The 24,034-nt window shown below is 32.3% G+C and overlaps 1 protein-coding gene across 4 annotated transcripts in view; it reads left to right on the forward strand.

Moving 5' to 3' along the window:
* LOC118194573 (guanine nucleotide exchange factor DBS-like) overlaps nucleotides 1–24,034 on the forward strand; it is a 381,336-nt gene that overhangs the window by 315,624 nt on the left and 41,678 nt on the right. For all 4 annotated transcript variants that reach the window (XM_085813601.1, XM_085813600.1, XM_085813602.1 and 1 more), the window contains 5 exons: nucleotides 6,834–6,955; nucleotides 9,585–9,651; nucleotides 11,080–11,195; nucleotides 12,561–12,630; nucleotides 14,767–14,865. In XM_085813601.1, the coding sequence (XP_085669727.1) occupies nucleotides 6,834–6,955; nucleotides 9,585–9,651; nucleotides 11,080–11,195; nucleotides 12,561–12,630; nucleotides 14,767–14,865 (474 nt within the window). The remainder of the gene's footprint in view (nucleotides 1–6,833; nucleotides 6,956–9,584; nucleotides 9,652–11,079; nucleotides 11,196–12,560; nucleotides 12,631–14,766; nucleotides 14,866–24,034) is intronic.

Genomic DNA, 24,034 nt, shown 5'->3' on the forward strand with positions numbered 1-24,034 from the left:
CTTATATAACAGTTGCATGAAATGTATTGAAGTTGTTTGCAGATAAAATGTGAAATTATTTCTTCACACTTTTTCTCATCTTCGAAAAATTCATAAAATAACTCCTTTTATTCTATATACAGTTTGTATAGTACATCTCATCACATACACTTTATATAGTACCTTCTATAATGAGCGAATTTACAATAGAGAGCTTTTAAGAAAGCATATCTCTACTTAGGGAGACATTTTTGAGTGCTATGCTGTAATTAAATAATCCAGTCCTTGAAAAAACAGTTGATTGTACACCCATCTTAAAAAAAAAAAAAAAAAAATGAGAATGATTAGTTTTGTTATGTTAAACTGTTATGAGTAGAAAAAAGGCTGTAAGTTGGTTTTCAGATATCAGTACATATTTTGCAAAGGTGTAAATTTCCTGAGTTCTTTAATATTAATCACTTCCTTTTACTGTGTTCTTTTTTACACACATATGCAGAGATCAGGAAATCTTATTAAATCAATTTACAATCTGTTAGCATTGTTTTCTGTTAACTAGGAAACCAATTTCAAAGAAAACCTGTGGCATCTTATACAAATTCTTTTTTAGTGTAATGAAATAAATCCATTTTGTAAAAGATCTATCTAAAATCTTCAGATTGTAAGAATGTTATGCACAAAGAAGTCTAAAAAATGAAATTTATATAGGCTGTCTAAAGGCTATTGGTATGAGTTAAAAACAGCAATGTAACAGAATAGAAGACTTGATAGGAATTGGAATATTCGCTCGAGTGCAAAATTAAGAGAACTGGGCAAATTATGCCTATTTTTATAAAAAGCGTGTAACTAAGATATTAATTATGCTGTTGAGAAATTATGCAAATATTCAGAGTAGAATACATAAACTTATTTGTACATGTCTGTGGAACTGTGATTGTAAATGTTGTATAAGCACACAAGGCAGAGATTTGTATGCTCTTTAACAACATTAATCAAGTTTCTTGCGAGAGTCAGGAAAGTATTATTAATGTATCAGGTAACATGAGTAGTCATGAATTTATGGATAACTGAATGAGATGGAGATTGATAGATTGGAAGTAGGCCAATCACAAGTGCTACAGAGCTCAATGTAAAACCCAGTGTCATCTGTAATTTGTGGATACAATTTCAAGACACTGGATCCATATCGAAAAGACCTGGACAAGTTCAAAGAAGATCCACAATGACAAATAAAAATCATTATTTGGCACTTTCCGTGCAGCAGAGTAGGATTGCTCTAGCTTCACTGCTCTCATCTGAGTTGTATGCTGCCTCTAGAACTTGAGTTTCATGGTCTACTGTTGACCAACGGTTTATGAGCTAGGGCTGTATGCCAGAAGACCTGTAGTTTCCATCTCACTCATTGCAGTACAAACAAGAGCGTGTTTAACATTTTCTGTGGAGCACTGTTCTTTCTACAGATAAGTTGAGATTCAGCCTGGACACTAATTCTCAGCATACTTGTATCAGCATACTGTAGCTTGGAACATGATACCATCTTCCCTCATCAGAGAAAGGGATCATTACGGTAGTGGAGGTGTAATGATTTGTGCAGGCATTATGTTAAACAACTGCACACCCCCTGCTGTATTTGACAAAGGCTTCCTGACTGCTATGAGATATAGAGAGGAATTCTTAGAGCATTATGTTCAATTTTTCAGGGGTGCAGTTGGTCCTGTTAATAAACAGCAACACTCGCCCACTTAGGGCTGAGCTGGTCGATGATCACTGTAAAGTGAGGATGGAGTGGCCAGCTAGATCTTCTGACCTTAACCCTCTCACTGCATACTTTTTTTTATCAAAATAGGTTAGAAAAATGTGCATTTTTTATTACATATTTCAAATCTACATATATTTTAGAGTTAAAATTTACAAAAATTTTTTGTAAAAGAGGTTTTTTTTTAATATAGAATTAGATCATAGTAAAAGATTGTCAAAATACTGAAATTGAAGAATAATGATATAAAAGGAAAATTTTGGAAATTAATATTGGTTAAATTATGATTTATTTTATAAAATACATAGGTAAAACATATATACTAATGAAAGTATTTTCATAATGTAATATTTTGCATATCAATTTTGCACCACTGTCGAACATTTTCAATATAAACTGAATTTTCAGATTCTTCACTATCTGCAGAGGAATCCGAGAAATTCTCATCAGTTTTGCTATAACTGTCTTCAATATACTTGAAATCAGAGTTAGAACTACTATCAGTGTTGGAAATATTGTCAGGAATATAGGTTATATCACTTGCAAAACGCTTCCTGCCAGACATCTTTGAGCTCTGAAAAGCGCATGAACTGCTACATCACGTATTCTTGTATATTTGGCAGAAATGTTGACAACTAATGCTATCTATTAGCCCACATCTAAATAAACAATTAAAAATTACAGAAAAGCCAAAAGGAAACTTTGAACGGGGAAAGAGCGGGTTGCACAGTTAAATAGACGGCAAAACTTCATCCCCGCGGAAATTGCGGGTTGTGCAAATTTTGCTACTTTTACGTTGCTTGTGGAAATCACGGGATGCGCAGCGAGAGGGTTAACCATATAGAACGTGTTTGAGACGCTCTTGGCAGGGCAATTTCATCTCATCATTTCCCTTCGAAAACCATCCCAGGGTTGAAAACTGCCTTGCTGTAATGGGATTAAGTGCCACAGGGACTCCACAGCTGCTTTCTGTGCAGTATGCCATCACACTATATTAACTGTTTGCCTGTGAGAGGGGGCCATAACCCATATTAAATTCATTTTCAGTTCAATATCACAATATGGATTTGGGGCATCCCTGCACTATGAGCTTTACTGATAATCATGCGTATGTAAAATGACATTTGAATGGCTTTAATCTGTTATAAATGTATATTCATACCAAATTTCATTAAAAGTCTGTCCATTAGTTTTTCAGAAATTCGACGTAATGTGCAAATTTTCTTAATTTTAAACAGGTGTAGTAACTTTTGAATAGAAACACTTATTTTTTAAAGTAATACTTGCAGCTAAACTTGGCCTGCACAGAAAAAGAGAAAAAAAGTCAATGAAAAAAAAAAAAAAAAAGAAAGACATTTCCAAACAAAATCAGCTTTTCTAAATGTATGTAAGGCAAATTTTTTAATAAATTTAACTATATAAAACTTAAAAGCAAAAATTTCTTCTATCACAGGAGCAGCATTCAGATAGTTTAGCAATATATGTCTAGTTTATCATATTAGATAACATGGTTATATCTCAGCCCTGTTACATTATTAAGTCAGAGACAAGCTTTTACCTAAATTTTATATTTTATTTTATCTATGGTTTTATATTTTTTATATTTTATTTATATTTTATTACTTATAGGCTCTTAATAGTGTTAAAAATACTAGATTTCAAAAGATTCTTACCAAAATACGGTAAACCCTTATCAAGAATGGATTTGTGAAACGCAATATCACATATATACGTTATCTGAATTGTTTCCATTTAATCTGCCCAATACTAGAATTTTATTCATGTATGGTTGGTTCAACATTCATTTGTCAACATTTTATGCTTGCCTTCATCAGCTTTGGCTAAAAGGTTTTAGCAATTTTTAAGGATTTCAATTGACTGAAAGTAAAACCAAAGAAATCATACATAATGCAAAAATAATTGGTGACAAAGGGTTTTCAGAAGTGGAAGAAAGAGAAGTCAAAGAATTAATCAAGAATTGATGAGTGAAGAATTGGATGATCCTGTAACACCAGTTGATAATGAAAGCAGTGATAATGAAAAAGAAAATATGCCTTTAACTTACAAAAAGTTAAATGATTCATTGAAAAAGGGCACATGAACTGTCTGATTTTACTATAGATATTGACCCAAATGAAGAAACCAGAGGGCACCTAATTAGAGGCATTGAAAAACTCTGCGCTCCTAAATTATGAAATTTAATTTGTATAAGTCATGGTCCTAAACAAAAATCACCAGCTTTTTAACAAATAATTGTACTTACTAGCATTAATAGAAATCCTTTTAGTAACATTTTTTTCCATTTAATTGCAACAATATTTAGATTTATATAAATTATCTATACCTTCTTAATTTGAGTTATACCTAACACTTTTCCATTAAAAGTTACTTTGTGAAATGTTATTTTTCCCTGTGTGGTGTAACTCCCATGTTTAGGAAGAATTTACTGTACAAATCTTAAAAAATCTGCATTTTTTTATATTTTTATATATTATGAGCTGAAAATTAAGGAAATAAAAATATGCATTGCTTCTATAGTTAGTTGAAAATACTCTTTTTTATTTTATACTTTTATCTGCATAGCTCAGGACGGAATTAAGACTTTTAGAAAACCTAAGCGCTTAAAAGATTTTGGTGCCACTACATACCTTTGTGCCTCTTTTCCCTACCACTTCTTCACTCTCAGTCTTGTTTTAGCTGCAGCATTCTGTGAAAAGTCTGCGATTGAAATTTTTTGTGGTGCCTCCTTTCCTTGATACCCTAAGCACATGCTTATTTTGCTTATTGTTTAATCTAGCCTTGGTCTTGCTAAATCTGCAGTAGCCAGTTTCAATACTTAAAAAGACCAATCTGAGATGCATTTTAAAGCAACAAGGCTGTACAGTGCTTCATCATTCCCCAATATTTAGGAATAAATGCTGAGTAACAAATATGGTTATTCTTGGTTAAAAGTGTTGTAAATAGATCAAAGTTAGTGTTAGTGTGAAGTTCAAATAAAAGATAAGCCTAAGAAATTTAAATTGCCATTTTAAATGTATATTAGAATATTACATTCTTAAATTTTAAGCTGTGATTAAGATAAATACACTCACTTCCAAAAGTTAAGCACTGAGAGGAAAATGCTAATTTCCGGAAGCCAATCAGAATTGAAGAGGATGCAATTCGCTGCAGAGATAGATGGAAGTATGCAAATATATTAGGTAACAGCCAATTGCGCTTTCATGTCAAGAAATATGCAAAAAAGGCAGTCGTATAAGAATCCAGCTTTATGAAGGGTTCTAGAAGTTGATTGTAAATGCTGATAGGTGTTTAAAATTTTCATACAATTTGTTTTCAAGACATAGGTGTTTCTATGACAGAAGACGAATGGGAGATTGTGAGTGCTGGCGTGCTGTGGGGCGCATTGAAGCAGGATAGTCCATCACAAATGTTGCTCTTTTCTTCAGCGTTCATCATTCTGTACTTTCATGTTTATGGAAACAATTCCAAACCACACAGACAGTTGTCCAAAGACCCGTAGCCGGTCGACCAAGGGTTACAGCCCCCATGGAAGATCGATATATTGCTATTGTAGCCAAGCAAAATTGCACAGTGATCTCCACATGTGTGGCATCTGTGGTTACAGCGTCCATTGGTAAGGCGACATCTGCAGCTACTGTACACCGAAGATTACATATGAGTGGATTGTACATCCGGGTGCCTTGAGTTTGTGTTCCTCTATCCATCCAATCAAGAGGGGCACGGTTACAGTGGTGCCGGGAACAAGTCAATTGGAATGTGTCTGACTGGGGCAATGCCATGTTTACTGATGATTCAAGATTTGTTCTGGAGCCAGATGACAAGCGTATAAGGATATGGCGCAAACAATGAACACGCAATCAGTCCCCAAACATCACGCATTCCGAGGCACAAGCATTATGGTGTGGGCAGGGATTTGATTAGGATACCGCACTGGCCTGCACATCTTTAAACTAGGCTCTTTGACGGTTGTCCAGTATTGAGATGAAGTCCTAGAACCCGTTGTTGTGAGATTGTATGCTGCAGCAGTTGGCCCTACTTTTGTTTTAATGGACGATAATGCACGTCCCCATAGAGCTGACATCGTTGATGACTACCTGGAGAGTGAAGGGATTGTGCGTATGGCGTGGCCAGCATATTCGCCCGACCTTAATCCCTTTGAAAATCTTTGGGATGCTCTCGGCCGTATGTTCACGTTTCCCACGTCCAGCCACTTTTATTGAGCTGGAAACTGCTCTACAAGAAGAATGGCAATTGCTTAATTCTGCGGTGGTTGACCACCTATTTGAAAGCATGGTCACAAGAAGTAAACTTTGTATACAGATGAGAGGGATCGCATACCCTATTAATGTCCTTTTTTTTTTTTTTTTCATTTTATGCTCTTTATTTTCACTTTATACATAATTCTATTTAAGTCTCCAGTATGTCATTATCATTATCTGATAACTTACAAAAATTTAATATTGTTTTCATTTCTGTATATAATTATTGGTTTTATTTTATGCATAAATATATATGTTACTTTCCTGCCAAGTTTTGTGTCAATCAAAGCAGTATTTGGTGATATTTTTGCATTTTACATCTTTGTGCTTAACTTTTGGAAGTGAGTGTATAAATGTAGAATACATACCAAAGCAGCAAATTCAGTAAAATCAATTCTAAGTGATATTTTTAACAAGCCTGAAATGGCCCAAAATATGGAAACATGTACACCTCAGGAAGTTTACAGTCGATAATAATAATAATAAATTTTATTAATCTTTCTTCAGGCTGCTATGGGTCTGAAGGCCATCAGTGGGCCTTCTATGCCCAAATTTTAGAGATATACTCTATGAGCTTGGATAGCATTATATTATGTTTTCTGAAAATTTTCCTGTTGCATTATACAGTAGTTTTTTTATTTTTTTTTCTGCATCAAACGTTTTATTATTCCCTGTTTAGGAAAGCTTTTGCATATAACAAAGAAAAGATTAATGTATTTATAGCTTTCATGTTTTTAAACTTTTTAACATGTAATTTTATTAAATAATAAAACAATTAAGAAATGCAACTCTTTATTAATTTAATAATCGATTTATTCTAGACAACAATTGAAATATGTTTTGAAGAAAATGAGGATGAATCTAATTACTTTCGACCAATTGAAACTGCAGAAAGCACACCTGCTCAAAGAAATAGTGCAGATCTGTTAAAACTGAAACAAGGGTAAGAAATTTTTTTTTCCTGAAAGAGCTATATGCTTCTTGAATTTTATGGTCATTGTTACATCAAATAACATAACTAAAATTCAATTCAGATTTCATTTATAAGGTAATTATAACACATATGTAAATATTGAACAAATTTTTATGTCAAAAGAATATTCATTGTACAGAAGTCAGTGAAACAGTTAAAAAAATGAATAAGAATATCTGCAATACATGTGCTTTATTTTTAAATATACCCACACATTTAAAAAAAGTTTTAACGTACTTTATTAATTCTGTAGTTGAAAAAAATGGAAATATTTTAGCTGTTATCTCTAAATATGATTTTTATTATAGTTTTCCATAACTAGATCTTAAACAATTATGAAATCTTTAAAAATGCAATAGGAAATCATGTAATATTTATATTATCTGTAAAAAATGGAAATTAATCATTATGAAATAAGTTCTTTTGTATATTTCATAGCAGTCCACATTGCTTATTATGTAAATGAAACTGACCAATTAGTAAAATTAGATTTAATGATATATTGTCTTTACCAAAGATTTCTTTCAAAGAACTTAAGATTAAAAATGTATTTTAGGTTTCAAAAAATTTATTAAACTGGCAACAATCTGAAAAGAAATTATTGATATTCAGATGTCAAAGCAATTGTCAGTAAAGTAAAAGGAGTGTATCTGCCATGTATTCAAGCATAAAAATATAGAGTTACAAAGAGATTGCTAAATACTTGCATCATAAATAAATGATTGACACAACAGCTCTCACAATAAAACTGTTACACTATGTGAAGGGAAAACAAGTGAAATAGACACAAGGGGGCATAAGCTACTCAGAATGCATAGATGGAGCTGGCCATAAGTGAACGGTATAATTCAGCGCCTGTTCCTTTTACCGTCGTCATGGAGAGCATGAGCAGCAATAATGGAAGGTGATTATCACAGTCTGCGTTGGACAGCGAGATTCCTATGGAAGGAAGGGATACAAGGTAGTGAGATCCATTGTCGCATGGTGTCTGTGTGTGAAAACAAAGCACCCTCAAGGCGTACCGTATCCCGTTAGTTAGCCACATTCAGCAGTGTAGTGGAGGCCGCAGCCAAAGTTATCAGCACGGGATGACCAGCAACATCGCATACAGCAGTAAATGTGGCAGCTGTGTCAGATTTGATCATCGCGAATAGGCACATAACATTCAATAATATGCAGGAAGAGATAGGGTTTGTGCAAGGAACATTGCATGGTGATTTGGAGATGAAAAATGTGTGTGCGAAATGGGTTTACCTCGGACCTCGAACCAAGACCTTGGACTACGCCCTTGCTTGACAACATGAAGGACACAGTCAGAGGGCAACATGTTGAATCTTCTGTAGAATTTCATGCAGTTGTCCATAGTTGGTGCACCAACTCCCCCACCAACTGGTTTTTACCAAAGTGCTTTCGGGATCTCCCAGCCAGATGGCAGGGGGGGGCATTATGAGTGGGGATTATTTCTGACTGATGTACTATCAGTTTTTTGTTAATAAATTGTATTCTGCTCTGTGGAAGTATTTGTGCCATTCATTTCTGTACAACCTAAATATAATCTGCAGTTGTTATGTAAATAAAGCTAGACCAAGTTCTTGACATTTGTAATAATGTTACATTCTTGGAAAAGACATATACAGTCAATTCTCAGTTACTCCTGGCGGGTCACCATAGTGTGGTTTAACTAGGACCTGCCAAAGAACAAAAGTTTGTTTACTATGGAACAATTAAAAATTAGTATTACAGACTACCAGCATAAAATGAAATTCTCTAAGGAAATAAAAGAAAATTGCATGGGATTAGGGCATTGATAACAGATGATGTCATAGTATTTGGGAATTGTTTTTATAGTATGTAATGTAATTATACATAATCTGGAATGTATAAGCATTATTAGATCATCCATTAAAAGTAAATTGCTGTATCTGAAAAACAAATTGGACATATAGCCGTTAATCTTCTTTTTTACATTGTCTTCTATCAAAGTACAAGAGTATGTAAACTAAAATAACTGACATGTGCATCATGAAATGAAGATAAATATAGATAGATGCAGGAAGAGACAAAACAAGAGAAAGAGTGCATTTATGTACTGGTGAGAATTTTGTATAATAATTTAATTTATGTAATTGAACAAACTTATTCTCCAGATTAAACTGTTTGAAAATATAAGTAAGTAGTTAGTATTATTTATCTTTTAATTACAGTATGGTTTATTCCTCTTTCCTGTGTCTTTTTAATTACACTCAGGTTAACGGTGATTTTGATTTAACCATAGAAATTATCCTTCATATTACCCCAATTAATTGGATGCTGATTTTAATAAGTTTATCTAGCAAGTTGAGATTAAAAATGCAATTCATAATTAAACAATTATCTCTCTTTATATAATTTGTTTACCATTTAGTGCTTTTTAGCATTAAAATACATAAAACAGCACTTTCTTACATTATTTCATCCTTGTGAGATTGTCAAAAATTCTGCTTTTTATTCTCATTCTTAGTATATTTCTATTAGATTTTTATAAAAGTTTCTTGTTACATTACTAATATTTTTAAGAAAAAATTTCTTATACTTTTTTTTTTTTTTTTTTTTTCCCCAGCCATGTCATGACTGAGTTAATAGAAACAGAAAAGACATATGTTGCAGAATTAAGCAGTATATTAGATGTAAGTCTTCTTTTCTCCCCCTTCAAATCTTAATATATATATATGTAATAAGATGACTTGGTGAAAGAAAATTGCAACATATTGACGATGGTTCTCTGCATTATAACTTGAAGAAGCTTTTCTGCATAGTTAGAAAGATGTCACTTGAAGACAGACATGTAATAGAAACAAACTAAGAAGTAATAAACAACAGGAATTTTGATGGCTTAGAGATACTCCAATCCACAATTAATAAGAAATTTGGCAGTCGAGGTAGATTTAATTCAACTTACTTCAGCAAACATGTTGCAACCACAAACAAGTTCACACATTATTTGTGCCTATTCCAAAAAGTTTACATTTTTAATAAATTTGCAGTACAAAAGAAGGAGCAGACAGACTGCTGTCCAGCTAGGCCAAAGCATAGAAAGCAAGTGCATTATGTTTAGGGTGAAATCTTAATTCAGACTTAGTTTTGGTTCTCAATGTATTTTGATTGGGTAATTAGTACTGCTGTAAAATTATTATTGGCTGTTTGAGTTTTAGTTCCATTTTCATCACCAGAATTATGTAAGAGTCGTATGACATGGATTTATCTCGAAATGACGCAGTGCAGAGAGATTACTATTTTTAGAATAGAAAAGGGAAATTAATTTACGCTGCTAATTTAATCTTTTACATATTTTTTCTTATATATATATTCTAGTAGGTTATTTAATATATTATCTCTTTTGAAAACAATAATTAGAATTCTATGAATTGAATTAACTCTTGAGCATATTTAAAACAGAATTATTAAAATGAAATAGTTGAAAGCGAAAATGTAACCAACAAACTAAGTAATTATTGCCATTGGAAATTAGTTGACTTTTCGAGAGGAACAAACTAACTTCTTATCAGTTTACTATAATTAATAGAAACTAAAGCGTTTCATCTTTTTCTCAAATAAGAATCAAGACAAAAGCTGTTAAGTAAGATTGAGTTACAAATTATCCATAGTGCGAATTAAAAATCAGTAAGAAATTGCTGGGTCTGTCAATCTTCAAATCATAATATATAATTCTTACAAGAGTAAATTTAATTTTCAAGTAAAGTTTTAAGTAAATAAGTTAATTATAAGTAAGAAATTGCCGAATACTTGCACTAAAGCGGCAAAGTAATAAAATAATAATTTATTTTCTAGTAGATTATTTAATATATTACCTGCTTTGAAAACAATAGTTAGAATTTTATGAATTGAATTAACTCTTGAGCATATTTAAAATGAAATTATTAAAATGAAATCATTAAAAGTGAAAATGTAACCAATGAACTAAGTAATTATCATCATTGACCAGAAATTAGTTTACTTTTCAAGGGTAGCAAACTAACTTCCTATCAAATATGCATATGTATATTCAAGATAAAACTGCCTTTAATGCTGCATGTACTTTTTTAACTTTTTTGTAGGGTTATATGAAACAAATCGATAATCCTGCCATGAAAGACATAGTTCCATCTATTCTTTTTGATCAGAAAGATGTCCTATTTGGAAATATGGAGGATATTTATTTCTTTCACTGCAAGTAAGATACTATTTTTATAGATCTAATGAATAGCTGATACACTGAAGTAAATCAAACTCAGTGTATTATATTAAAGTCTTCTAGCTGTTTTAATTATCATCTTAGAATTTGTATTATTTCAATCTAGGGAATTTATTATTTGCTAGTACACTGAAGAGATAAAATATAATTTTTTCAACGATGTATGACCTTCTATTTATTGTACAGCAGTTTTTACCTTATGAGCTTCAGGATTTCTCAAATTGTTTTGTGTATAGGATGTCAAATTATTGTTTACAAATCCTGTAACTTTTGTCTCACACTGGCCTTATTGTTGTATCCCATAGTTCAGTTGGTACAATAATTGGCATGTTCCTTTATTGAGCGTCTGCATGCATCATTTGCTAATGAATGAATTATTTTTTAACAGTTCAGGTAATGTGCTTCTTTTTGAATAAAGAATTTCCAGAAGATTGTTGCCACAAAAGGATAGTTATGTTTAACAGTGATGCTTATGTACAGTAGAAGTCAAAATTTTCTGCATTTAAGTGATTGGACTAAGTGTTACCCTGTAAAACCATGCCTGCAGTATTACGCTTCCTTAACCAACTTTTTCTCAGTCTTTGGTACATTTCAGTGCCAATAATCAAAGCATGCATGACTAGTTGTCCATATGGTGCATCATAAAGGAAGATTCAGCACATATGGAGCCCTTTAATTAGTCCAATTTGCCTAAGGTTTTAATGCTAAGGTAAGGTTAATGTATACATTTTTTTTCATGAAAATTGCTCATTGGTAGACATACAGAAAAAAAAAAAAAAAAAAAAAAAAAAAAACTCACTGAAAGCTATTAGTTTATTATGAATGGCTACTGTTCTCAATAATTAAATGAGCTATTATTTTTTCTTGACTTTATGTAGCATTTATATGCCAGTTTCTTTTCAAAGTTCTAGGTTAATGCATCTTTCTAAGGTCCCTGAATGCTTTTCCATAACCTAACTCGATTGTTATGTAACCTAGCTTGACTGTTATGTAGTCTAATTTGACTATAACTCAGGATTGTGATATATCATACTTTGTACCAAAATGAATTAAAGTAATTACATTTATTCTTATGTTATTAAACAGAAAATAATTCATTTTTATAAAGTTAATAATTTGAAAGTTGCGAATAAAGTTTCAATGAAAATCCTGTTCCTGTATGAATTGCTAATTTTGTAAAAAGAGTATTAACTATGAAGAATGCCTTTTCTATGACTGATTTGGCTTCATCTGGGAGGGAATACTTTCTGATCAGATGATGTAATATTTAAAAATAAGTAATAATTTAAAATTTTTAATGAATTTACAAATTTGTATGCTAAAATTCTTTTTTTAATTTTGTAGCACTTTTTTAAAAGATCTTGAGAGCTGCAGTAGTACACCTGAACTTGTTGGAAGGTGCTTTGTTCAAAGAGTAAGGAGTTACTGTAAATTTTTCCATTATTGTCATATAAAAATTTACTTATATGATATAATGCTAATTAAGTTTTTACTTTCATAGTTCGGTTAATTCATATAAAATTCATTTTAAACATATTCTTTTTTAGATTGGTTGGAAATATGTTGTCGAAAAGTATCATGTAGACATCTCAGATGATTTAGAGCAGTGGTTCTGAACCTTTTTCTGCTCCTTTCACCATTGCTAGATGATCTACCCCCCCTCCATTCCAAAGCTCGAAAAATAAATACATATGCATTTATTTAAATTACCAGGCATATAGCCCTCGTGTGCTTTGCCATAATTAAATAATCCAATCCATCATTTAAATTTCAATTACTTGATATTTATATTGATTATATTGATAAATATTATATTGATAAATTATATTGATAAATACTAAAACTTGAACAAAAGTAGTTTATATATATTCATAATCTAAAATTAAGTAAAGGTAAATAAAAGGGCTGACCTCATTGCCCTGAAACTTCAAATTCTCCACTGTTTGAGAACCCCTAATTTAGAATTGCCACTGTGTGTTACATTAAAGTTTTTCCTCAATTATTTTGCAGGAAAATAATTTATATCTTTTTATTTATTTAAATACTTTTTCATATATCTATGGTCACATTTAAATTTATCATTTATGTGATTTAAAAAAAATTGTAAGCATTTAGGAGCTTACCATTATACATTTCAATGATGTAGATACATAATACTAAAAGAGAAAATTACATTTATTATTGGTAAATTAAAACATAACTGAATAAATATTCAAAAGATTGACAATGATCACATCATAGTATAAGCCAAACATAACTGTATTTAATAGAGTGTGAAAATACTAAACAAATAATACATTGAAAAAGTTTAATGAAAAATATATAGAAAGTATACAAAATATACGGAAAATTTGTTAAAAAAATGAAAAAAACACTATCACAAAATTGCAAAGAAGATTGCGACTTCTTACCCCATTTAAAGCACTGAATTAGTACAAAAAGTAGACCTTTAGTGAAGTAAAATTCATTTAGCCTAACTCTGTTTGTGCATTTTAAATTAGAAAGTTAATAGAACATTTTCAAATTCTGTGAATCTAAAAATTAGTATGAGAACAGAATCAAAGGTACTGCATACAGGTTAGTGCAAAAACAAACCTTGATTCCAAGGTAACATAAAATAAAATTATTCAAATAAGTTGATAAATGTGATATCCACAGTTAACTCAAAAATTTTTCTTTTCTCTCCTTCTGAGAATCACCAGGCATAATTTGTACCACTAGAAGGCATTGATAGCAAAAATGTCATCCTCTCCACAGCATTGAAGCTGGTACAAATTATCATTTGCAGGAACAGGCACTGTTATTAGTGTGCAACAAGTGCTGTAATAAAACTTTAATCAGTTTTGAAGTGGTTTAAAATATTTAGTGAGGCAGGTTGCATTTGTGACAGGTTGTTGCATTCGTAAAAAACAGGTTGTAAAGGCTGTTCTGGCTAATTTTCCATTTTGGAGGAAGATGCGGATCAGGTGACTTCACTGAGATTTTATTCTGTGGGATTTATGAAGGACCAAATGCATGTGTCTCCACTATCCATAATGCTGAGCAATTTTCTAGAACACATTTACCCAACCAGTACTCAGCCGGGTACATTACACAACTTTTGTTGTTGGAATTGCAGCAACATTTCTGTTTGATGGATGATGTGCATATTAAATGCTTGTAATTCAAATCAGTACCATAAAAATGTTATGAGCTTATGAAATTGTGGCAAAAAATTGAGCAAGGTTTTTCAGCATTAAATTTATATCCTTTCAAAGCTGAAACAGTTTTTGCACTGTATATGCATGATGGAAATCTTAAAAGTATATGTCAATTAATGCTTCCTCAGCAAATTTGGCATCATCATCATCAACTTTTTGAACCAGAATTTTTTTTCACATTATGAGAAAATAACCCTTTAGGATCCCCCATCCATTTGGTCATTCTTCAGAATGATTTAAGTGTGAGAAAAATGTGACAATAGAATATTGATTTTATGTACTTCACAGTTATCTATCATTTAAAAAATATTTCATTGCAATTTATGAATTAATTTTCTTTCTTCCCTCAGAGTGAATCCTTCCATAAACTTTACAGCATTTATTGCCTGAATAAACCAAAATCTGAATCCCTCCGAAGACAATGTGGTGATGACAATCCCTTTTTCAAGGTATTTATTTATGTTTTCAAGGTATTATTTATGTATGTTTATGTTCAAGATATTTACATATAGCTTTCTTAGTTTGAGCAACTCGTTTAAAAATAATTTTCTCCCAAGTATATGGAAGTTTATACAAAAAATTAAAATTCTGATTGTTTAAGTAAGTACCCGTTTTTAAAATAGATTTTCATGCTAATTAAAAAGATATTGATTTATCTTGTTACTGTAGTTTAGTTCCAAGATCTAAGTGATTTTAATCATGCATCTCTTAATTTCAGTTTAATAACTTTTTGAGTTTAAAATAAAATTAGATAGATGCATTAGAAATTAAAATGATAGATTGCATTAAAGGGATTATTACTTTGAATAAGCTCTACATTTAGGTTATTGAAAGTACGATCAGCTCTCAATTAATAAAGTATAATATTCACAGTTACCTCAAAATCATGTTTTAATCTAATGTCAGTTAAAACACATTTGAAAGGTGGAGTAATATACATTGAAGGTTATACGGTACAAAGTCCGAAATTCGGACTCGTTGAGACTTCGGCGATTCCAGATTTGGGATTTTTTCGGATATTAGATCATCAATTTAAATCTGGTAAGAAGGCATGCAGAAATAATACAATTAAAAATATGAAATCGGAATTTATGAAATAAAGAACAATTATGATCTAAGGGGTATCAAAATTTACAAAAAATAAAAAGCTTAATATTTATTTGTTTACTTTATTAAACATTTCTTTTAATGTAAGTTGTTTAAGTTGCTTTCACAAAAAAATTTTAAAAATTCCTTTTTCTTTTTTCTTTTGTCATATATAGTTGACTTTCCAATGCCATACTCCTTGCATAATTTTGAGATGGATTGTAGATCGTTTTGGCAACTCCACAATTGAAAACTCTTTTTGACATAATCAAAACTTCAAGCTTAGTTTTTGATAAAATTTTATAAATAACAGTCTGCTAAAAATAATAAGCTGGAACAAATTAGAAGATTAGGGTGCAGCGCAGTCTGCTACATTAACTGAAATGCTTTAGAATTAGTAAAGATACTTTTAGTTTAGCTTAATAGCGTTTGTTATACATTATTGGCTGTGTATCGCAAGATTGGTGATGAAAGCAAAGTTGTTTTGCTAAATTTCGCCTTGCTCCTATTGCGTACTGAATTAAGCCTGAATTATATTAGTTTAGTTATTTACTATACCTATGTTTATTTCTTGCACATGCTTAAAACTACCGTAATTTCCAGAAGAAACGGCACGGCGTTTACGTGTTTAAAACTTAAATTTTCAGCGGGTGCGGCGTTTAGGTGCACTGAAAATAAAATATTTCCTATGATGGTCATTGTCCATAGTTTGGATGGCCTTGTCATTGTGCATAGACTGGTGCTGTGCCGTATTTCTCCTTTAGCATGAATGGATTTTTCTTGGCATACTGCCAAATAGAGATCACATTAGTTTGGGTACAAGTACTTGTTGGATAGTTTTTAAGTAAGAAGGGAGCGGAAAATTTTTGAAAATGTCTCTAAACGGCACAGAACCTATTTCTTACCTTTAATTTATTTTTGAGTTATGGTTTCATTTCATGCATTTTTCTTAACCCGCGAGCACACGCACCGATCCGATGAACACGATAACACGCGCCGGGTATGTCATACCCGAATTAAAAAATTGTAATTAAAAATCTGCCAAAAAATTAATCAGTTTTTTAAAAGAAATTAAAATGTAAACCCAAGTTAATACTTCATTTTAGACACAATAGGAAACAATAAGGAGAGGAAAAATTATTTACTTACAATTTTTTGAACATTGTTTACAAAATGAGGTCATATGTTCCATACATATACTTTTGCTACAATTTTCACAAATAAATCTAGTCTTTCTATCTTTTTTTCTTGGAGCACTCTGTACACCTCTTGTAAGTCATTTTAGGTTTTATGGAAAGCGGTCCATTGTTAACATGTTCGTCGGTGGTCAGTGTTCGTCCAGAATCGGGAACCACAGATGCTCGTTGTCGTTCATTTTGAACATTTTCTATTAATTGCATCCCTAACACTTTGAGAAAAGTACTCATCCCGTTCACGAGTGAAATTTTCTCGTATTGAATCAATATAAATATTTGTATTATCAACTACATGTTTTAACATATCTTCCTCGATAAGCAATGACAAGGACTCTAGAGGTGTTGAGACGTCTTTAGAATACTTTGTATTTCCAGGGAGTTTAGTTATAATATTTTTGGCTCCAATTCTAACATTAGTCCGGAATCTATTTTTGTTCCATTTTACTCCATTTTTCCAAAATAAAACTCATTGCTACATTCCAGAGTTTCATTTTCTGTTTCTGTATCTGAATCACTACTCTATATGGATGAATCATGATTACTAATTATATTCTTCGTCATCAACATCTTCCTCTTCTTCACTAAATGAATCCTCATCAGAAGAAACTGTTTCAAGGAGATTTCTCAATCTTTTCATCTCTTAATCGTAAGGAATATACGGCACCATGCTTATAACTCAAGAAAAACTTATACTAAAAGCTTGAAAACGAGAAGTGCGAAGTGACTCACTGAGAAACGCCAGTACACGCGTGGGTATGACATGCCCGAACAATTCTGGTTCTAAAAAACCGTTGCACTTGCCGCCTCAGGAATTTCCCCCATTTAAGTATGTGACCTTGAACTCAGCTACACCAAGTATCGTCCTTTTATGAAAGAATGGGCGAGAAATATACAAAAAGAAAAATGCACATGGATATGACATACCCGCCGCGTGTGCTCGCGGGTTAACTGGTATGTCATATATCAGGACTTAGGTTGAGTTTTTGCATCTATACGGCCCACGACAATGTCACGTGCAATTTAATCTATTGCGGCGTTTCTATGTAATTTTAATTTTTTTCCTGCCATTTTTCTCGAGTGCGGCATTTACGCTGATGCGGCCTTTCTTCTGGAAATTACGGTAATCTGAATCGTGAATAAATAAACTGCCACATATACTTAACGCTTTATCTAGGGCCGGTACTAAATACCGCCTGGTGCAATCTCTACGGGTCCTAAATTCTGCTACGCGTTCTGAGTAATTCTAAAGCGCATTCCTAAGTTCTAAATTTTCACCGTTCCTAAACTTTAGATCCCAGTGCTTTCCCTAAATCATAAAAAACTTCTCAATCCCTTAGTTTTGTCGCTCGGTGCTTCACAAATTCCAAAAATGTTGTCTTCCCTAAATTCTGCTGTCTGGTGCTGACATATTCTGCCGCTGCTTCTGGGTTTATGGTGAATAACATATCAGCTTTCTTAATTAAAATAGCAATAAATGTAATCTTTTGTCCAATGAGTTTCATTAACAAAATCTATTTTTAGCATATGAAAAGAAATTTTTTTAAATTTTTCCTCGTCAACATTTCTTAGAGCATTTAAAAATCTATAATCATCGCCAAACGTAATGTTAGCATAAAAGGTTGCCATACTCTTGTTATTTAATTACTGATATAAAAAAAGTTAAGACATCACTGCATGAGTTATTACTGAAGCTGTCATGTATTGACAAATATATGGTGATGAAAGCAAAATATAATAAATAATGACTCGCCAGGTCGGTGTCAGGGATATAAAATAAGTGAATGTTTTGGTCTGAGATGTATGCTAAGTAGATACTCAGCTACAGAGCCAAATTATTAATCTCACAAATTTATGCTTACATGATTATTTTTTATAGTGAGGCATTTTATTTAGTGCCTAAGTGAGATTAAGAATCGGAATTTTTAAGTGAAAATCTCCATATTTCCATATGTTTTATGTTTAATCTGTATTAATGATTATGGAAATAATCATAACATATGGAAATAGAGAGATTTCTATATGTTTTATTATGGAAGGAAAAATCAAATGTGCATGCGTAAAGCATACCAAAAAAAAAAAATCGTGGCTTTAAGGTCCGGATATTAGATCATAATGGACATCCGGTTTTCAGACTTTGTACTGTATATTTAAAGGTTATACAGGTATAGAGAACATTTGAAAATTATACACTAGCTTTCAAAAGTTAAATATGCAATGCAAATTAGGAATTTTTGAAAGCATAGTCGAATTTGAGTGGCTAAAAACCGCTATGGATGCAAATATTTTATGTTGCAGCTAATCAGGATTGACTGTCCGAACATATGCTAATTAGGCAGATCAGATGTTGAACATGAAAGCAATTTGAAGGATTAGAGGAGGTTAATTTAAATGCTAATGGGAAGTAGCAGTATATTCATGTTTCTATGGCTGAAAGAAATCAAATGGCAGGTAGTATGCCCTAGTGCAGTCCTGGATCTAGCGGGGGGCAAGCTGGGGTTCTTGCCCCAGGCAGCAACTCTTGTGGGCGCTGGATCGTATTTGATATGTTGTTTGCTAAAACAGCTTTCTAATTTTAGTACAATGTTAACAGTTTTAAGGCCAAGTTTAAAAACCTTTTTTAAGAAGATTTATAATTAAATACTAAGGACCTTTTTAACCCTTTGTGGCTCAGTATTCCACTACATGGAACACCCAAATTGAATCGCTTCAGAAACCTTTAAATTCCACCGTACATAGATAAAAATGCCTTTATAATATACTTTGAACTTTTCTTTTTAAACAGTAGATAGCAGCATATCACAAGGAGACACAGAATTTTCATTTATTATGTGTTATTAAAATCCACTTTTTTTCAAGTAATTTTCTCTATTTTTTTAATGATATAAAAAATTTTATTTGGAAAAAAAATTAGGCATAATTTTGCTGGCTGTACTCCAAATTATTTGTTCAGCCGTGCTCCAGATTTCTAGAAAAGATACTATTAATACTATAGCTAGAAAATGCTGTCATACGGAGCTTTCAAGGAATAGCAAAATAAGAGTTAGCCTGCCTTTAAATATATAGTTATATAGTGTACCCTAAACTTCAAAGAAGAAAATCCTCTCTAACGTAGTAATAAATGCAGCAAATTACAGTTCATTCATTAAAAAACATACGCAGAATCATTGAATAAACCCGGGTGTTCCATTAGCGGGAACACTGCGCCTTTAGCAATCTCATGCTGTTACGAATCAGAACATCTGTGCTTAGGAGAGAACATCCGTTGTTTACGTTTTCTGTTTCCGTTGTTTTAGGAGGGAATGAATTCAAACAAAGCAATATTGAGGGGTGAGGTGTGTTTTGTGTTATGAAAGCCCTAATATTGGCATCTCGAATTTTTGGGGAGTAGTTTTTAGGCAGGAATTTTATTAGTAGCTTGACTCATCTTTACTTAGACCTGTGTGAATTTTTTGCTGTCGCATTTTAGTTTCATTCCCGTTTATTTTCAATAATTGTGTAGATATTTTTTGTGTATGTATTTATTATAGGCTTATTTTTCTTTGTTGTTAATATTAATCGTAGTTATTTTTTTATTATTATTAATTTTTCATAAATGGCGTGGAGAGGTCTAACTCTTTCCGAAAATTTGTAAATATTTTTGTATATAGGACTTGTGTATATAGATATTTATCTCATTTATCCATATATATTCAAAAATATTGTGTATATCCAGGAAACCATGTATACAGCCATAATACAGAGTTTTTTCATTCTTATACAAATGCTTCTACTCATTTTCGTGCTTCACTGCAATGCTCGCTTAGTCGCACTTTTGAAAGCTCTGGTGGCACAGTGTTGCACCTCATGGAACACCCACAGAATTAAAACGGTAAATGCAATTTTTACAAAATTTTACCTGTATACTCCTTTGGGACTAAATAGACTGCATATAACTTTTTTTGTTGAAATTCCGATGTTGATGTATAGTGCACCGCAAAGGGTTAAAGGAACATGAGTTAAAATAAAGTTAAGTACAGCCATTTATAACTATAAATATAAGATCAGTAAGACGCAAATAGAGGGACTCCAGGCATTACTGATAGAATCAAACTGACCCTATCAGTAATGTCTGAAGTCCCTCTATCGTTTCCTGTCTGGTTGGGGAGTATTTAAATGAGAAACGGAACGACAGCTTGTTAAAGAAGTCACCTGGTTTCCATAGCAAAGTCTGCTGGGAAATGGAGAAGCATTGTAACTATTTTCTAAGAGCTAACCCAAAAAAAAAATAACCTTGGGCCATCCTGGACAAATGAAATAATTTAAATTAATATTTGTCGAGTATATACAAGACACCATCATTATGTCTTCAAGATGAAGCAAGGCATTTAGATTTTTTTGCAGCCAATCGGCAACTTAGGCTCACCTTTAGTTTGACTCGGACCAGTGGAGCGTATTTTGAATTTTAAAGCTAGTTTTTTTTTTTTTTTTTTTTTTTTTTTTTTAGATATGCTTGCTTTTAATAGCCCGCACTATATTTAGCGAGACGCGACCATTTATTTAGGACTGTTCAGTGTAATTACGTCAATTCTTAGTTATTGTTATTAAGGCAATTCATAGTAAATTTCATTTAGATTAAAAGAAACCATCTGCATGCCGAGGGGGAGAAGAGTGGGAAATAAAAAACAAGCCAAAGATAAGGCCAAACAGAGAAAACAAATTTCAGCTAAGATGAAAAAATAACTTTATGGAAGAAGTAAACCATCAGACCTTGCCACAGTTCCGATTATGCTGAGATTCTAGAGGGAATTAATATTTCTTGCAATTTGCATGACCAAACATGACTGCCTATATCATCCCCACACAATCTACAAGTCAGCATTTGAAAGAACAACATTCTTCATCAGTATCAAATGAATAGCTGGAGGACATGATATAAAGATATCTTCATTTAGTTGGGGGCAGGCAGCAGAAAGACAAAAAAACTAAAAACTTTTGATTTGTTGGACCCATGCAGTTGGTTGGCCATAGAAAAAAATAAAAGATCACCAACAATCTTTCTTAAGCAGTGAATCAGTATTATTAGCTAGTAAACATCCAGAAAACGTAAACCTTAGTCCCATTAAACATGATGGCAGACATTTGACGTGTAATACAGAACATTAGTAAATAATGAAAAGCTTAGGAGATCTTGGTTCACATATTCTAAAAACAAGAATGCAGTTTTTCGTACACTCTGCAAGATTTATCAGAAACGCGGTGCTTCCGCTACACCATACTACAGGATTCATTAATTGGAAAAAAGTTTTAAGAAAATAACTGAGCACGAAGCATCTGGAATCCACAGAGGTGCATCATTAATTGGAAAATTCTAGTACAACAAAGCAAATCGTGTTAAGGCATCAATCACGAAACTGAGCAACTTATTTATACAAAGAAAGAAAAATGGAGAGAAATTCTATATAGTCATGGATGCGGTACTGTATCTTTCAACAAATTGTCATTTTTTTCTTGGGTCTGGTGATATCCCAAGTAGCCTGTTCAGAAAGTGTGCTCGACCTAGCGAAGAAAATTTTCTGAATTTAATCTCTCCGTTTGCCAAACATAATTCAACCTATAAGTACCAGTCAAAGCACCAAACAAAGGGAAAGGAATCATATTTATCAAAGATAATTCAAAATGAAGTTATTAACTTAAAGGCAAAACAGTCTGAAGTAGCATTTTAAACGATATTAAAAAAGCCAAATACTACCCAATAATGTTCAGTTGCACTCCATATGTGTCTCATACAGAAAAAAAATGAACCAGGTCATTCAATATGTAAAAACATGTGGTGATGTGTGTGAGATAAAGGAAAATTTAATTGATTTCGTAGAAGTTGGTGGAAAGATAAGAGAATGTATTTCTTCAGTGCATTGTGGAAACTTAGTGTCTTAATTGACACTTGATAGTTTAGATATTGGACAATGTCGATGTCAGTCTTACGACAACTGGTCTAATATGGCTGGCATTTCTAAAACAGTACAAGCTAGGATTACAGAAATGAATAAGCTGGAGGAATTTGTGCCATGTTTGGCTCACTCCTAGTATCTTGTCATTGTGCATTCTGCTACTTCATGCCCGGAAGCAGTTAATCTGTTTGGAATTACTCTGAAAATACTTCGCTTTTTCTCGGATGCACTACTCGATGGTATATTATGAAAAAATGTACAAATTAAAACTTAAAAGGAAGCAGCCAGACAAGGTAGTCGGCAAAATATGTGGCTGTGAAACTTCTAATGAATTTACCGGAAATGTTAAAATATTTAAAAGAAATTAAAGATATTTCTCTTGATGTGGAATCAAAGCAGGAGGTAGAACATCTGGTACATACTGTGAAAAATTTTGAATTTACTGTCAACCTGAAAATTTGAGCTAATATTTTTCCAGAATTCATTTGAGTAAATATAGAAATTCAAAAGAATTCCTCTTCTGTGTTCTGCGTAATTAACGAAAGAACTGACCAAAACTGAGGAATTATAAAAAATGAGAGAAAAATCCTATGAAATATTGGAGACAAGAGTCTAAAACAGTAGCCAAAAAAATTGCAGTCGAGTCTATTCTGACAAAGAAAAAATTCCAAAGCACAAAAAGCAATCTGATGAACTGTTTGAGGGCGAATCATGAACACTTCAACCTGTTCGGATTGAAGTTTCAGCAAATTAAAACATATTAAAAAATATATACGTTCATCGGTGAGCCAGGAGCGTTTATTAAGTCTCGCGATTCTGGCAACCGAAAAGTCTAACCGCAGATCAAATTATGACGATTCCATGTACTTATTTGCAGAACAAAAGGCTTACAGACTAAAATTTTAATTTTCGTTACTAATTCCGTGATATTTTAATAGTGTTAAGGCAGGTAAGAGCTTAAAATTACTTATGAATTAGGAAGTATGAAAAACAAGACAGGAAGCATGAATGCTCTCAGTGATAGCCCATATTCTGTATAATCTTTTCAGAATATTTTCTTTATGCAAAGCCAGTTTACTTTAAAAAGTTCCTCCACGAAAGCCCCTCTCCTCTAAGCAGATAGCCTTCCTGTCTTTGCCATATTTATACAATCTAACCTAACCTTATTTAACCAGTATGCAATAACATGGAATAGTGAGAAGCTTAGGAGATGCCCGTTTCCCCTAGAGCGGAAAAACAAATGGTTTCGAAGACTGGAAGGTTAGAAGCACTCAGGATTAGAGTTAGGATTAGGATTGAAGCTTAGGTTTTTACTTCAAATGCTACCTATTTCTGTATTTATTATACAAATTAAAACTTGTTAGAGAAACTTAAAGGATGATGGGTGAGGGTGGCAGTTTTAGCTTTTG

The sequence above is a fragment of the Stegodyphus dumicola genome, chromosome 3 (assembly GCF_044657685.1).
Source record: "Stegodyphus dumicola isolate Sdum_Otavi_A_Nest chromosome 3, ASM4465768v1".
Lineage (NCBI taxonomy): Eukaryota > Metazoa > Arthropoda > Arachnida > Araneae > Eresidae > Stegodyphus > Stegodyphus dumicola.